Raw genomic sequence first — 15,572 nt, 5'->3', positions numbered from 1 at the left:
AATCCAAACAATTTCGCATGTGGTGGTCGCCATGGCACGGTATTAAGCTTCCGCTGATGATCGTGAAATGGTGTTCTGCTTCTTGGATTTCCAGGATAGGAGTGAAGTCCCTAGCTTGATACAATAACCAGTGACAGAGCGACGAGTCATGGAACAAGCAGCCCAATCCGAATCACAATATGCTGTAAGAGACAGAGAAGTAGAAGGTGTCAACTGAATGCCTTGACCAGGATTTCTTTTAATATACTTCACAACTCGAATAGCTACATCGAGGTGAGACGTCTTCGGGGCATGCATGAATTGACTCAAAGATTGAACTGCATAACATATGTCAGGTTGAGTTAAGGTCAGGTATATCAACCGACCAACCAATCGCTGATATTCACTTGGATCCACCAGCAAAGCATCGACTGAAACATTGCTCTGACTTTGCTGCATGACAGAGTCAAGCTCATGGCTAGTGAGCTTCTTGTTCTGCTCCATTGGTGTTTCAAATGGCTTGGCCCCCGCCAACCCTGTGTCAGCAATGAGCTCTAGCGCATACTTTCTTTGACTAAGATAGATACCCTTCTTGGAACGTGCTACTTCAATGCCTAGGAAGTATTTGAGGTGCCCAAGGTCTTTAAGCTGAAGTTTGGAGTGAAGAAACTTTTTCAAATTTGTGATTGCCGTTGTACAGCTCCCAGTAATGACAATGTCATCAACATACACTACAAGTAAAGTAAGTGAAGTATCATCACGCTTGAAGAACATGGAATGATCATGTTGGGACTGACAATAACCACCCTCTATCATAACATTTGAAAACTTCATGTTCCATTGGCGAGAAACCTGCTTCAAACCATACAATGACTTTCTCAGCTTACAAACTTTGTTTTCCCCTTGAACTTTGTAGCCCTGTGGAAGATCCATGTAGATGTCCTCATCCAAGTCTCCTTGAAGGAACGCATTGGTGACATCCATTTGAAAGAGGGGCCAATTACAGTTCACCGCCACAGTGAGGAGACATCTAATTGTCACGATCTTTGCGGTAGGAGAAAAAGTGTCATGGAAATCAATACCTGGCTTTTGCGTGTACCCTTTGGCTACTAAACGTGCCTTAAACCTTTCAACATCACCATCGGGTTTAAGCTTAACTTTGTACACCCACCTGCATCCAATGGGTTTGACCCGTGGTGGCAAAACCACAATGTCCCATGTGTGATTCCTTTCAAGAGCTGCAAGCTCGTCATTCATGGCAGCACACCATTTATCATCAATGATTGCCTCATGGTAGAAATGTGGCCCTCTTACTGAGGACATGGCTGCCAAAAAATTCTGATGTGATTTGGAAAAATGATCATAGGTAAGATAATTGGTCATAGGATAAAGGCAAGTGGTAAGACCATGATTATGTGTAAATGAGCAAGAATAATCCTTTGCCCAAACCGGAGGAATCTTGGTTCTGGTGGATTTTCGCAATGGAACAGCAGAAGTTGATGGTCCATCTCTAGGTAGGACTAGCAGATGGCCTTTCATCAACATCACCAGAAGTTGATGGTCCATCTGTAGGTAGGACAGTAGATGGCCTTTCATCAATAGGTGAGGTGTCCACCATGGGAGGTGGTGGATTAAAAAGAGGACTATGTTGATCAGTTATATCAAATGGAAATATGTGTTCATGAAACACTACATCTCTGGAGATCAAGGTCTTTCGTGACTCAATATTGAGAAGCTTGTATCCTTTCTGAACATTGGAGTATCCAATAAAACACATGGCACAGTACGAGGTGAGAACTTGTGGCCTATTGGTAGAGCTGAAGCATAACACAAGCAACCAAAGACTCTTAGATTAGTCAATGAAGGAACCTTCTGAAATAACAACTTAAAAGGAGATTTGTTTTTCAGCAGTGGTGGAGGAGCTCTATTAATCAGATATACAGCTGTTAATACACAATCTCCCCAATATTGGAGTGGCAAGGAAGATTGAAATCGAAGTGCTCGTGCAACATCAAGAATATGTCTATGCTTCCTCTCCACGGCTCCGTTTTGCTGTGGTGTATAAGGGCATGAGATGTTGTGCATCACTCCCAAAGAAGAGAAAAATAGTTGGCATTCACTCTTGAAGAAGTCAGTTGCATTATTTGTTCTGATGGCTCGGATTTTGCTTGAAAACTGATTGTCTACCATAGCAAAGAACAACCTAATCATCCTAAGCACATCCATCTTAGATTGCATGAGATAAACCCATGTTCCCCGAGTGAAGTCATCAACGATGGTAAGGAAATACTTCTCACCATTGTAGGTAGGGGTGTGAAATGGACCCCAAATGTCCATATGAATCAATTGGAATGCTGATGAAGATTGAGATGAACTAACTCGTGGAAACTTTAATCTACTTTGTTTTGAAACAGGACACACAAAGCAATGAGATAGGGAATCACTCTTCTGTACAAAAGGCAACATTTGCATTCTTGATATAGACATATGTCCTAATCTCTTATGCCAAGTATCAATATTCACATGCTTACAAGATTCAGTAGCTGAACATGAATACAGTTCACCATATCTAGGTGTAAAAGAGGGAAAAGTGAAACTGTCCTTGAGACTTGATTTGGGCACTGATTTAGAGATGAAGTGATAGAGTCCATGCATCTCCCTACCAATCCCCATTATTCTCCCAGTCCTGAGGTCCTGAAACATGCAAAAATGAGGGTAAAATGCAACAAAACAACTTTGAGTTCTTGTCAACTTGGAGACCGACAGAAGATTGAATCGAAAGTTGGAGACGTATAGGACATGTTCGAGCACAATGGAACTGGTTAGGGAGACCGAACCAATTTTATCAACACTAGTTCTATAACCATCTGGCAGTCTTACTGTGCCAGTAGAGCTTACCACAGATTTTGAGCATGTCAATAAAGAGAAATCACCAATCATGTGCTCATTAGCTCCTGTGTCAATTATCCATCCTGAGCTGATATTGTCTAAGGTAGTACCTGCCATATTGATAGCTGGTGCACATTCATCTTGTACATTGTTGTTGCCTACAATGCTGTTGCCCAAAAGCTTTAAGATTTTAGCATATTGGCCAGGAGTGAAAAGAGATGGGGTCATAGTCGTTGGTTTGGCTTGAGCAGCAGTGGTTTTGTCCTCTACAAGATTGGCGTCTCCTGATATCTTCCTGCCTTTCCAACTGTCCCTGTACCCTGGCTTGTTCAGGCCTTTGTTTGGAGCTTTGTACAACTTGTGCCATGAGGGGTAACCTACAAGTTTATAACAATTCTCTTTGGTATGACCACTCCTGCTAGAATGATCACAACTCAGGTATGTCCTTTCTCTTATTGTCGTGCCTTCTCTGGTCTGATTAGTGTAGAAGGCTGCTATAGGAGCTTCAACCGAAGACAACGTTCGGTGGGATTCCTCTTGAGATAATAAAGAAAAGGCTTGTCCAACTGTAGGTAATGGACTCATCATTAAAATTTGACTCCTTATATTCATGTAGCTGTCATTGAGCCCCATTAGGAATTGAAGAACTTTCTGTTGTTGATCATGATCCAGATATTTCCTAGCGGTATCACATACACACGAAGGCAGAACTACAAGAGATGAGTATTCATCCTAGAGCTGCTTAAGTTTGCAAAAATATGTGGAGATAGTGCTGTTACCTTGTGTGTGTCGCCCAATCTCTCTGTGTAATGAAAAAATTCTCGATCTGTTGATCTTATTGAACTGCTCCTTCAGATCTGTCCACACTCCCAAAGCATCTGATGCGTAGATTATTCCACCAAAAATTTCCTTTGAGACTGCGTTCATGATCCACGACAGCACAAGTGCATTGCATCTTTCCCATTAAGTAAGTTCGGACTTCCTGCTGGTGGTCGCCGACAGCTACCATCGATTAAAGCGATCTTGTTCTTGGCTCGCAGTGCAATCAACATAGCTCTGCTCCAAACACCATAATTTTCCACACCAATCAATTGATCATTCACCAGATTTGTCCCTGGAGTGTCGGACGGATGAATATATAGCGGATCATTGAAATTGGAATTGGTTGCCATCGGATCGCTGAGAAAGCTGCTCAAGAGATCAATTGAAACGAAAAATCGAGCTAAAAGATAGATCCCCAATGCTCTGATACCATGTCAAGAAGTGAGAGCAAGATCACTGAGCTAAGAAGAAGATTTCTGTTACATTGCAAAACCATTGTAGCGTGTTCCTTTATACACAATCGAAGTAAGAATACTAAGAAGCATATTTCTATTTCTAATGACTCAGTTAGTAAGAAACGTGAAACGTGAAACCATATACATTTAACAAGCATGAGGATGCAAATTGAACATCACTCGTACACAATCTCACAAATTGAGCGTATACTTGGGAACGCGACTCAGGCCAAAGAACTTCTGAATAAGTGTGTGTACGTGAGTAATATTGTCAACAACGATTACCTCAACTACTTCTTATCCTTAGAACTTAGCCCCGCTAGGAAATTATATACACCAGATCAGTTTGCAAAAGTTTTGGTTCAAGCATACTCTAAACAACTCAAGGTAAGTGCAAGTTTATTTTCGATTTGAGATTTATTATATATTTCGAAATCTATGAGAGTTAATTAGTACTATACAAAATTAGACATGAAAGAATATGTTCTTAAATCCAGATACTATACAGCTTCGGTGCAAGAAAAGTAGCTGTTTTTGGAACGGCCCCACTGGGCTGCATTCCTCAGACACTGCAAAAATATCCGACCAATGGAAAATTATGTATGGAATGGATCGACAAAGATTTGCAGTCCATTCAATCAAAGGATGATACCTCTGGTTGACCAGTTTAACACCAATCTGCCCGATGCACAATTCATCTTCGTAAACTACACTGCTATCTCAGTCGAAGATATTACAAAATTGGGTATAATAAAATTGTTAATATTACAATTGAGGTTACATATTCACGAGTTTGATAGTTTTCACCTTTGTAATATTTTAAAACATTCTGACATGAGTGAAGCTTACAGTTCTTTCAGGTGTTGAAGTTGGCAACATTCCATGTTGTGTTACAAGTAGCGTAACAGGACTATGCTATCGTGATTCGGTTCCGTGTCCTGATAGAACAAAATTTTTCTTTTGGGATAATTTTCATCCAACGGAGACTTCAAACATGGACGCCGCTAAGAGAATATACAATGCATCATCACCATTTGATACCTATCCCATGGATCTGCAGCAACTCGCTGAGAAATAGCACTTTCTTCACTAGCTAATTTGAATAACAGTTCTCACATAGTAATATGTGTCCACTTAAGGGTACTGTTTCATGAATATCTTGAATAATATGATGCAAACTGCAATCCATATATAGTTTCAAATGTTGTTTACTTGAATCTTCTGCTTTGTAATTGTGATAATCCAGATCGACGAATCACTTCTGCTTCTATTTTAAGCTCATTCTCCCACCGGCAAATAACTCATGTGAATTCCGAAATGTAATGAAAATCTCTGGTGATGAATAATCATGTTCAACGTTCCTTGTATCACTAAAATCATGGATTAGTAATATGAAAAAACTGTTTTATGTGTGCTTCTCATCATGCGAAGAGACGAGAACTTGCAAATATATATATATATATGCGCGCACTGGTATTCTCAACTTCGTCTTAGACCCAATACTTAGCCCGGCTAGGTATTTAGGGTTTAGGGTTTATTGATTTGACCAATGAAAATTTTAATAGAAAGATTTGAATTTCATTTATGAATTTGAGAACATTTTTTTGATTTAAATCACTTACTGCTCTAAGATTTGTATGATAAATATTTTAGGGAGAGTAGGCATTATACCTGGGACTAAACTACATTCGTTGACTTACAATTTTACTTCTAAATATTTGATATATTTCTAGAACATAATTATTATCATTATTTTAATAATTAAACAACTGATCTATGGTGATTTCTATTTAATTTAAAAGGTAACATATATAATTAATAAAATACTACTTACCGATATATTTTTCAGTCTTTTCAACCATCAAACTAGGGGTGATCACGGTGCGGTTTTGCAATTTTTTTAAAAAAATTCAAACCGAATTGCCATATGCGGTCGGTTAGTATCTTGAAAAATTAATCGCGATTTTACATGAAAAATTATCCTTACGATTTTGAGCGGTTTCAAGCGGTTGCGGTCGGTTTACGGTTTTTTTAATGAAAAATATTAGAACATATATTCTAATTTATTCGAAAACAACAACAATAATATATTGTCTTCAAATATAAAATATAGTTCAAAACATATAAAGATCAAATAGATAAAACAATAATCAAGATTCAAAACTAAGTTAATAATTTAACAACACAACACATTCACAATGAAAATGACATTTACACTATTTTTATCCTTTTTTTACTTTCAAACTTCAAATAAAATATTGTAGCAAAAGAAATAAAAACTTTAATAAAAGACTAATATGAAGAATGATTAAGAAAAAGATAAGTTTTACTTATAAGAATAATAATTTTGAATAGAGTTGAGATCTAATGAATAATGACTTATTTGTTTGAATATGTTGTTTTTACAAATTATTATAATTCTAGGCCCAATATTATGGCAAGCGGTTTAGACGGCGCGGTGGTGCGGTTCTTGACAAAAAAAATAACCGAACCGCGTATGCGGTGCGGTTTATGATTAATATTTTTAATCACGGTTTTTATAAAATATTAAGAAAAACGGTGCGGTGCAATTCGGTTCGGACGGTTAATAAAAAAATTTGATCACCTCTACATCAAACTATTTTTAACAATTTATGATCTAGAAGACAATGTTTTACTTCCCTAATTAAAATTGTCTTTCACAGCCAAATGAGAGTGTTAATAAAAATAAAATTTGACACCATAAAAAATAAAAAAAATCGCAAAGAGATAAATATATAAGACTCATATTGCAACTTTTTCCTTCAATTGAATTTACAATTTTAAATCAAGTTTCAATTGGAAAGACAAGAGAGTACAAATACATATATTAATTCTAGCATATACATGTAAATGCATATTCTTGGATCCATGTACTGTAAAGCTATGGTGCAAGGAAAAGAGCTGTTTTTGGAACAGCTCCGCTAGGCTGCGTCCCTCAAGTGCTGCACCGTTATCCCGCGGACGGAAAAATATGCGTGGAATGGATCAACGATGACGCGATGCTGTTCAATACAAGATATCTCTCATTGACTAGCTCAACACAATCTGCCTGATGCAGAGTTTATCTTCATAAACTACACAGCCATTCCATATACAGATATTACAAGACTTCGGTATGTTGATAGAATTAGAAGAGAAAATGGATTGTTTTAATTTTAAAATCGCTTTGAATCTGAATTGAAAAGGTTAAAAAGAACTTAAAGTAGTTCCTTATCCAAAATGGAATTTAGTATATTTATACATTCTGACATGAGTTTCGCTTACAACTCTTTCAGGTTTTATGGTTGGTAATATTATATTTTGTGTTACAATGAGCACAATCGGCCTATGTTTGCGCGATTCGGTTCCGTGTCCTAACGGAAAATAATATATCCTACGGAGATTTCAAACATGCGACAGCTAAGATATAAAACTTGATTTACTCATGACTTGAATAAGGGGTCCTTCGACCCTGCAGAGGGTATACTACCCACCATAAGAAAACGATTAAGATTTGGTCACACGTGATTTATGTGGACTTATCTGAGCTCTGCATGAAATTGGTTAAATCTTGGTCATTGATCCAGATCGAATTTCCCCTTGAATAAGAGGATGCAATCCCATAATTTATGTCAATATTTTTTTTCCCGAATGTTATTTACTTGAAACTTCTGCGTTGTAATTGTAATCGAGATAAACAAGTCACTTTAAAAATATAAAGAAAATCTAGTCAAAGTCATGGACAAATAATAGACCTGGTTTAGGCATGTCGGGCAACATAAAATAAGTGGATTCTGGATTAGCTTGACAATCGCAACTCGCCAAACAGAAGCTGGTCCTTCCGGCCATATAAAATAGACAAGTTGGGTCGATGATTTGCGACACGCCGAGATAGACCATGAGTCGGCCCGTTTCGACATTGCTGATAAATTACAGGACAATTTGTTTTATGTATGTCTCCCACGATATTTAACGACTGGGAGACCTACTAAACGACGGGAACTTGCAATCAGTCATATTATTACATGTAAAAATGATTGAAAGCAGTGAAAACGAAAATTTATCATTGCCAGCGACATTGAACTCCAAACCTGCAGCTCCAAGAGTCACTTTGTGTCTCTGGCAATGGAGTGTATTTCTTTTTATTTGTCTACTAAGGTATATTTGTCCTACACATAAAAGCATGCATACTAAAAACCGCACGAACAGGTGAAATAATACAACACAGGTTTTAGCATTAATTTTCAACATTTTCGAATAATATCCGGGGTACTGGATGCAACACATCTAGCCATTTACCAACTCTATATAAAAGAGTGCGTAATGACTTCTACAAATTGGATGTGGTAATCTTAAAATGCAGGAACAAAGAAGGCAGTGCAGATTATTACTTGTTGGCAGCTTCTTCATAGTTTGCTTGAATCCTCAAAAAAGGCCAACTGTGTTACACACTGTCATGTATTCTCCTATTATTAGTCTTTTAGCTTCTTAGTCAATTAGTTGACCAACACTCACTTCTTGTACATATATAAACGGACACTGTGAGAAATGTAATTCATTCTTCTTTAATAAAAAAAACTCTCTCATTTTTCCTGAGATAGAGAGCGGTTCATCTCTTTATTGTTCTTCATTATCTTTGATCGATCTATGCAGATTACACAATTTGTGTGCACTTTAACATGGTATCAGAGCTATTAATTTTTCAATCGATCCGCATTGATATGGTTGGAAATGCATCTGCGTAGAAACGATTGAATCTGTGTTCATGTGAGATGGCAGCTCAAACCTCAAATTTCAGCTTTAATGATCCTCTGTATTTGCATCCATCTGATGCTCCAGGGGTTTCTCTCGTTCTCGATCCACTGATTGGACCGGAGAATTATGGTATTTGGAGCAGAGCCATGAAGATTGCTCTGCACGCGAAGAATAAGCTCGGATTTGTCGACGGTACATGCCGAAAACCAGCTGCAAATTCACCATCTCTTTATCAATGGGAGCATTGCAATGCAGTTGTTTTGTCCTGGATTTTTTCTTCGGTATCCAAAGAGATTTTCTGCGGGCTGGTTTATGCGAAGGATGCCTCTAGTGTTTGGGCAGATTTAAAGGAACGGTTCGATAAGATTTGTGGTTCACGCATCTATGCTATTCATCGTGATATTGTTCGTTTATCACAAGGATCGAGCACCATTTCTGTTTACTTCTCGAAACTTAAGCAATTATGGGATGAATTAGCTTCGTTGGTGATTTCTCCTACTTGTGAATGCCCTACTTCACGTTCTTATGTTGACAACGAGCAACAACAACGGCTAATTCAATTTCTTATGGGTCTTAATGATAGCTACGGTCCAATTCGAAGTCAGATTCTCCTCATGAGTCCACTTCCCTCTGTTAGTCAAGCGTATTCCCTGGTTAGTCAAGAAGAATCACACAGGCATGTGATGATGTTCCAATCAATGGCCGATGCTCCTACAACAGCTTTTTATTCTTCATCCTCCAAGCACTCTGACATTGTTAAGTGTGACCACTGCTCAATACCAGGACATTTGAAGGAAAATTGTTTTAGATTGATTGGTTACCCACCAGGGCATAAACTACACAAGAAATTTCCTCAAGCCAAAGGGATTAAAGGAGTTTTAAAGCCTCCTCGAGTATCTGTACACAGCACAATTAGTGATACATCTGCAACACCCGCTGATACCTCGGGAGTTACCTTCACACCTACCCAATATGCACAAATTCTTCGTTTGCTTGAGAATTCTAATGTCCATCAAGAACATTCAGCCAATTTGGCAGGTATGGTTACCAGCTTGATGTCATTTTCTGATGCTCACAATTGGATATTGGATAGTGGTGCAAATGCTCATATTTCATGTACCTCTACTGGACTTCAAACTCCTCAGCCATGTCCTTTGACCAATGGATCAGTTCGCCTACCCAATGGTAACTCTACCTCTGTTTCTTCAACCGGTTCAATTTCATTGTCACCCTCCTGCACATTACCAAACGTTCTTCACGTTCCTGATTTCAAATTCAATCTCCTCTCCATCTCTCAATTCACTAAGGATAACCAATGTTGTGTGGTGTTCTATCCTACCTTTTGTTTATTTCAGGAACTCTTAACTAGGAAGATAATGGGGATTGGTAAAGTGAAAGATGGCTTGTATTATCTTGTCAATCCATCCTCACTTGTTGTGCAAAAGAATCAACTGCCTGATATTTCTTGTACTCCAGTTGCTTCTATACCAAAACATTTGCCTACTTGTGATGTTTCCTCATCTATCAATAATAATATTGATCTTTGGCACAAAAGATTTGGTCACATGTATTGCTCGATTGCAATGCTTACCGTTTATTACACAAAATCAACTCACACAATATTGTGCTATATGTCCACTGGCCAAACAAACCAGAACCGTGTTTCCGTCTGTTGAGCGACACAAATCTCCCCATATTTTTCATCTTGTTCATATAGACATATGGGGACCTCATCGCACTCCCACTCATGAAGGTGCTCATTATTTTCTCACCTTAGTTCACGATTTTTCGAGATGTGTTTGGGTATTCCTAATGCAATTCAAATCTGATGCTCTTCGCATTTTAAAACAATTTTTCGCCTTTGTGTCAACTCACTTCAAAACCCAAATCCTGTATATTCGGTCGGACAATGCTTCTGAATTTTTTAACACTGAGTGCAATGAGTTCTTCAGTACTCATGGTGTCATTCATCAGAGTTCATGTCCCTACACACCACAACAAAATGGGCTAGTTGAGCGCAAACACCGTCATATTCTTAATGTGGCTCGTGCTCTCAAATTTCAAGGAACCATACCTGATGTTTATTGGGGTGAATGTGTTCTACATGCCGCATACTTAATCAACCGCACCCCAACTCCACTCCTTGAAAACAAAACTCCTTTTGAAGCTCTATTCAACAAAATCCCTTCCTTTGATCATATTAAGGTTTTTGGTTGTCTTTGCTTTGCAAAAAATCTTCGCCCAATCCACAAATTTGACGCTCGTGCCAAACCATATATTTTCATGGGTTACCCTCCCCATCAAAAAGGTTTCAAGCTTTTTGATCTTGCCACTCATCGATTTTTTGTATCACGGGACGTGGTGTTTTATGAAAATATATTTCCTTTTGCCACCACCACTGCCCCTGCTACTCCATTTCCGTCTTCAACCTGCATGAACTCTGATGATGATGTCCCACCTCCTCCAGTGTCCTTCCCATTACCTAGCTCACCACCCCTTCTCTCTCCTCTTCCAGAACCTCGACGGTCATCCAGGCAGCCTAAACCACCCATTTGGACCAAAGATTTTGTTTGTTCCGCTGTTTCTACATCATCTTCTTCCAACAAACCTTATGATTTATCCAACTACCTTGGCTACACAAATATTTCTCTAACCCATCAATCTTATCTTGCATCCATCTCTCACTTGTCCGAACCAACTTCTTTTACAGAAGCTTCTTCTGATCCAAGATGGCAAAAGGCTATGACTGCTGAGATTGAAGCCCTTGAGGCCAACAAAACTTGGGCCATTGTGCCACTTCCTCCGGACAAAAAACCTATTGGTTGTCGTTGGGTTTATAAAATCAAGTATAATGCGGATGGTAGTGTTAACAAATTCAAAGCACGGCTTGTGGCGAAGGGCTATACTCAACAATATAGGATAGACTATCACGACACTTTTTCCCCTGTTGCCAAAATTGTCACAGTAAGATGTCTTTTGTCGATTGCTGCGGCAAAACGATGGCCTTTGTATCAAATGGATGTCACTAATGCCTTTTTGCAAGGTGATCTCACTGAGGACATCTATATGTCCTTTCCTCCGGGTGTTGCACGACAGCCAAAGAATTTTGCTTGCAAGTTATTGAAATCTTTATATGGACTAAAGCAAGCTTCTAGACAATGGCATTCAAAGTTTTGTTCTGTGATGATTCAACATGGCTTTATACAATCGGTGCATGATCACTCCCTGTTTATCAAGCATCGCGCCCCTTACATTACCATTCTTTTGGTTTATGTGGATGACATTGTCATTTCTGGCGATGATCATGAGTCTATTGTAGAATTAAAATCTCATCTTCATTCTAAGTTTGCTATCAAGGATCTTGGCCCTCTCAAGTATTTTTTGGGCCTCGAAGTTGCTCGTTCTGCTCAAGGTATCTGTTTGAATCAACGGAAATATGCCTTGGAATTGATCTCAGATACTAGCATGGCTGGTTGCAAGCCTTTTCCTACTCCTATGGAACAACACCTCAAATTAACATCTTCTGAGTTTGATGCAAGTATCACCCCAGTGCAACCTTCCTCTGTCACTGATCTTCTTCTCCCTGATCCTACTGTCTTTCAACGGCCTATTGGACGCCTCATTTATCTCACAATTACGCGCCCCGATATCTGTTTTGCTGTACAGCACTTAAGTCAATTCATGCAGGCCCCGAAGTCCTCTCACATGCGTGCCGCGGAAAGAATCATTGGTTATCTGAAAGGGTCTCCTGGAACTGGTATTCTCTTATCAGCTTCTTGTGATTTTAGCCTCTATGCTTATTGCGATTCGGACTGGGCATCCTGTCCCATGAGTCGTAAATCTGTTTCTGGTTATCTTATTACACTTGGCACATCCCCGATCTCATGGAAGTCCAAGAAACAGAGTACAGTTTCTCGTTCTTCGGCGGAAGCCGAATATAGATCAATGGCCTTCAGTGCATGTGAAATTGTATGGTTGCGAGGGCTCCTCACTGACATGGGTCTCTCTTTTAACAGTCCTACAATGCTTCACTGTGACAATAAGGCTTCTCTTTACATAGCTGCTAATCCCTTGTACCATGAACGAACCAAACACATCGAGATTGATTGCCACTTTATTCGCGAAAAAATTCGAGATCATGTCATTGCTACATCTCATGTTTCTACGCATTGTCAACCGGCAGATGTTTTTACTAAGGCGTTGGGCTCTGATCAACATCGTTTTCTGCTCTCCAAGCTTGGTTTGCTCAATATACTCCAAGCTTGAGGGGGGATGCTACACACTGTCATGTATTCTCCTATTATTAGTCTTTTAGCTTCTTAGTCAATTAGTTGACCAACACTCACTTCTTGTACATATATAAACGGACACTGTGAGAAATGTAATTCATTCTTCTTTAATAAAAAAAACTCTCTCATTTTTCCTGAGATAGAGAGCGGTTCATCTCTTTATTGTTCTTCATTATCTTTGATCGATCTATGCAGATTACACAATTTGTGTGCACTTTAACAAACTGCAGTAAACCTAAGTCTTTAGCTCGCATTCAACCACCTTCTCCCATGATTTGCAACTTTTATCTTCAGTATCGGTTTTGTATAATGCTAAATGTGTTATCTTGAAGCTTAGACTGCTTATGTCTTCATCGAGAAGGTAAGCTTTCTCACGAGCTGTTTTCTTTTCCTCTTCGGTTATATCACCATAGAGGAGGCTCAAGTGCGGCATATAAGCTGCAAACATGATGATATGTTAGTTGAAAACTTACAAAATCTGCACTCACAAGCAAATACATCACAATAATTTTCTCAAGAAAAATCAAGTTTAGCTGCTTCAAAAAAGATTTTCCTTCAAAATGAATTAAAATACTATTTTCGGTCCTGTATGGAATCAAATAAGGACAGGGTCATAGAGTTGTAAGCAGAGAACAATGCACTTCATCCCATCATTTCTCCATTTTGTCTGCCTTCATCTTCTTTTGTTTATGCAATTCATGACCTTAATCCTAGTGCCTGGCCGTTATGTTAGTGATAACATTCATAAAGAAGGGGTGTGGGAAGGGAAGAGGGAAGAAATCGACCCGTTAAGGGAGTGTTTGCAACCTAAACTTCTTCACTTTTTGTTTGAAACACAACCCTTCGAGGGAATGTTTGCAACCTCTTCGAGGGAATGTTTGCAACCTCTAAAAAGTGAATGATGACTTTTCAACACTTCCTAAATAACACAGAATTTTGAGAAACAGAAGTATTGGCATGACTTACGCGTTGAGTTCTTGTAACCAAAAGTACCACAGCAATGTGCACTAGCCTCCACCACCTGTTTTAGAGGAGTTTCACAAAACCAACATTAAACCTCTAAAAGACTACAATGTCATGTACACTCTAGAAGACATGAATGCACAAAATACAACCTCGTCAACAAATCGAGAAAGAGAAATAGTCACTAAATTTCATTCTTAATATTTTGCCTTTATTCAACTGATAAAATCAGAAAAATACTCTCTTTCCTTTCTTGAATCCCATTTCTTTTTCAATCAAACTTCAAAGCATCCCTCTTTTCAATACTACAGGAAGCAAAACATTCTAAAGAATCTGTTTGATCAGACCCTCCGCCCAGTCCACTAGCTCTGACTATCAATTCAATGAACCAAAACATAGTCTATACTCTATACCCAAGATTTAATTTTGATTCAAATAAACGAGATTTCAATCTTCAGCATGGGATAACTGATAAACAATTACTTAATGATGTTACCTGAGGTGTTGGATGAAGCAGAAGAAAAACACACTGGTAAAAGAAAGTTCCAGTGGCAACTTTCTCCACGCGGGCATCGTATGCCTGGAGTCTCTCACAAGCCTTGGTGAAACTATCACGCGCCTCGCTTTCCGTTAAGCTAATTGACCCAACAACAGTCACGTGCGGCTCGAACTCGGGCCCACCGAACTCCGATCTGAGACTCTCCATCAACTTCTTCAGCCGCGGCTTCGATTCCTCCGGCGGAAGCGCCCACACCGAATAAACATCTTTCCTGGCCTCCATGGAGATCTTGTAAGTGAACAGGGAGACGCCGAGAATCTCAAGAAAGGAGAGGGATCGAATGAGGTGACTTTATTGGGAGATTTAAGAGTTCTAAATGTTTTCAAGATCGGATTTTTATCATCTGTGGTTCCCTCGCACTATCACGTAGAACCAGGGGCGATCGATTTTTTTTATTAACTGTTCGAACCGAATTGCATCTTATTATTTTTCATAATATTTTATAAAAATCGCGATTGAAAATATTAATCATAAACAGTATCATATATGCTGTTCGGTTATTTTTCTGTCAAAAACTGCAACAAACCGCACCGCCTAAACCGCTTGCCATAATATTGAGTTAAAATTATAATAATTTATAAACAACATATTCAAATAAAGAAATCATCATTTATTATATCTCAACTCTCTTCAAAATTATTATTCTTACAAATAAAATTTATCTTTTTCTTAATTATTTTTCATATTAATCTTTTATTAAAGTATTTATTTCTTTTACTGCACTATTTTGTTTGAAGTTTGAAAATAAAAAAAAAAAAAGTAAAATAGTGTAAATATTATTTTGTTGTGAATGTGTTATATTGTTAAATTAACAACGTAGTTTTGAATCTTGATTATTATTTTATCTATTTTGATATTTAT

General features: G+C 38.4%; 1 protein-coding gene and 1 long non-coding RNA gene across 3 annotated transcripts; one reads left to right on the top strand and one right to left on the bottom strand.

Annotated features, from left to right (window-relative positions):
* Positions 1-4,394: 4,394 nt before the first annotated feature.
* LOC142533876 (uncharacterized) lies at positions 4,395-5,414 on the top strand. The gene is made up of 3 exons (XR_012816838.1): positions 4,395-4,532; positions 4,643-4,890; positions 4,997-5,414. It is a non-coding gene; the product is annotated as an uncharacterized LOC142533876 (long non-coding RNA).
* A 2,651-nt stretch (positions 5,415-8,065) lies between these two features.
* On the bottom strand, positions 8,066-15,082 carry LOC142533902 (cyclic phosphodiesterase-like). Of its 2 annotated transcripts, XR_012816842.1 has the most exons (5): positions 14,649-15,082; positions 14,156-14,210; positions 13,417-13,627; positions 8,537-8,587; positions 8,066-8,314 (listed from the first exon to the last, which is right to left on the bottom strand). XR_012816842.1 is itself a non-coding variant. In XM_075640835.1 (4 exons), the coding sequence occupies exons 1-3, from the start codon at positions 14,931-14,933 to the stop codon at positions 13,425-13,427; spliced, it is 543 nt and encodes a 180-aa protein (XP_075496950.1). In that variant the 5' UTR covers positions 14,934-15,082; the 3' UTR covers positions 8,361-8,587; positions 13,417-13,424. The 2 variants fall into 2 exon arrangements, 1 of the variants encoding a protein (XP_075496950.1); XM_075640835.1 differs by lacking the exon at positions 8,066-8,314 and having other exon boundaries at positions 8,361-8,587.
* Positions 15,083-15,572: the final 490 nt, after the last annotated feature.

Source organism: Primulina tabacum, chromosome 2 (assembly GCF_025594145.1).
Source record: "Primulina tabacum isolate GXHZ01 chromosome 2, ASM2559414v2, whole genome shotgun sequence".
Taxonomy (NCBI): domain Eukaryota; kingdom Viridiplantae; phylum Streptophyta; class Magnoliopsida; order Lamiales; family Gesneriaceae; genus Primulina; species Primulina tabacum.
Note: the sequence above shows the minus strand (reverse complement) of the source record. Positions and strands in the feature narration are given on the sequence as shown.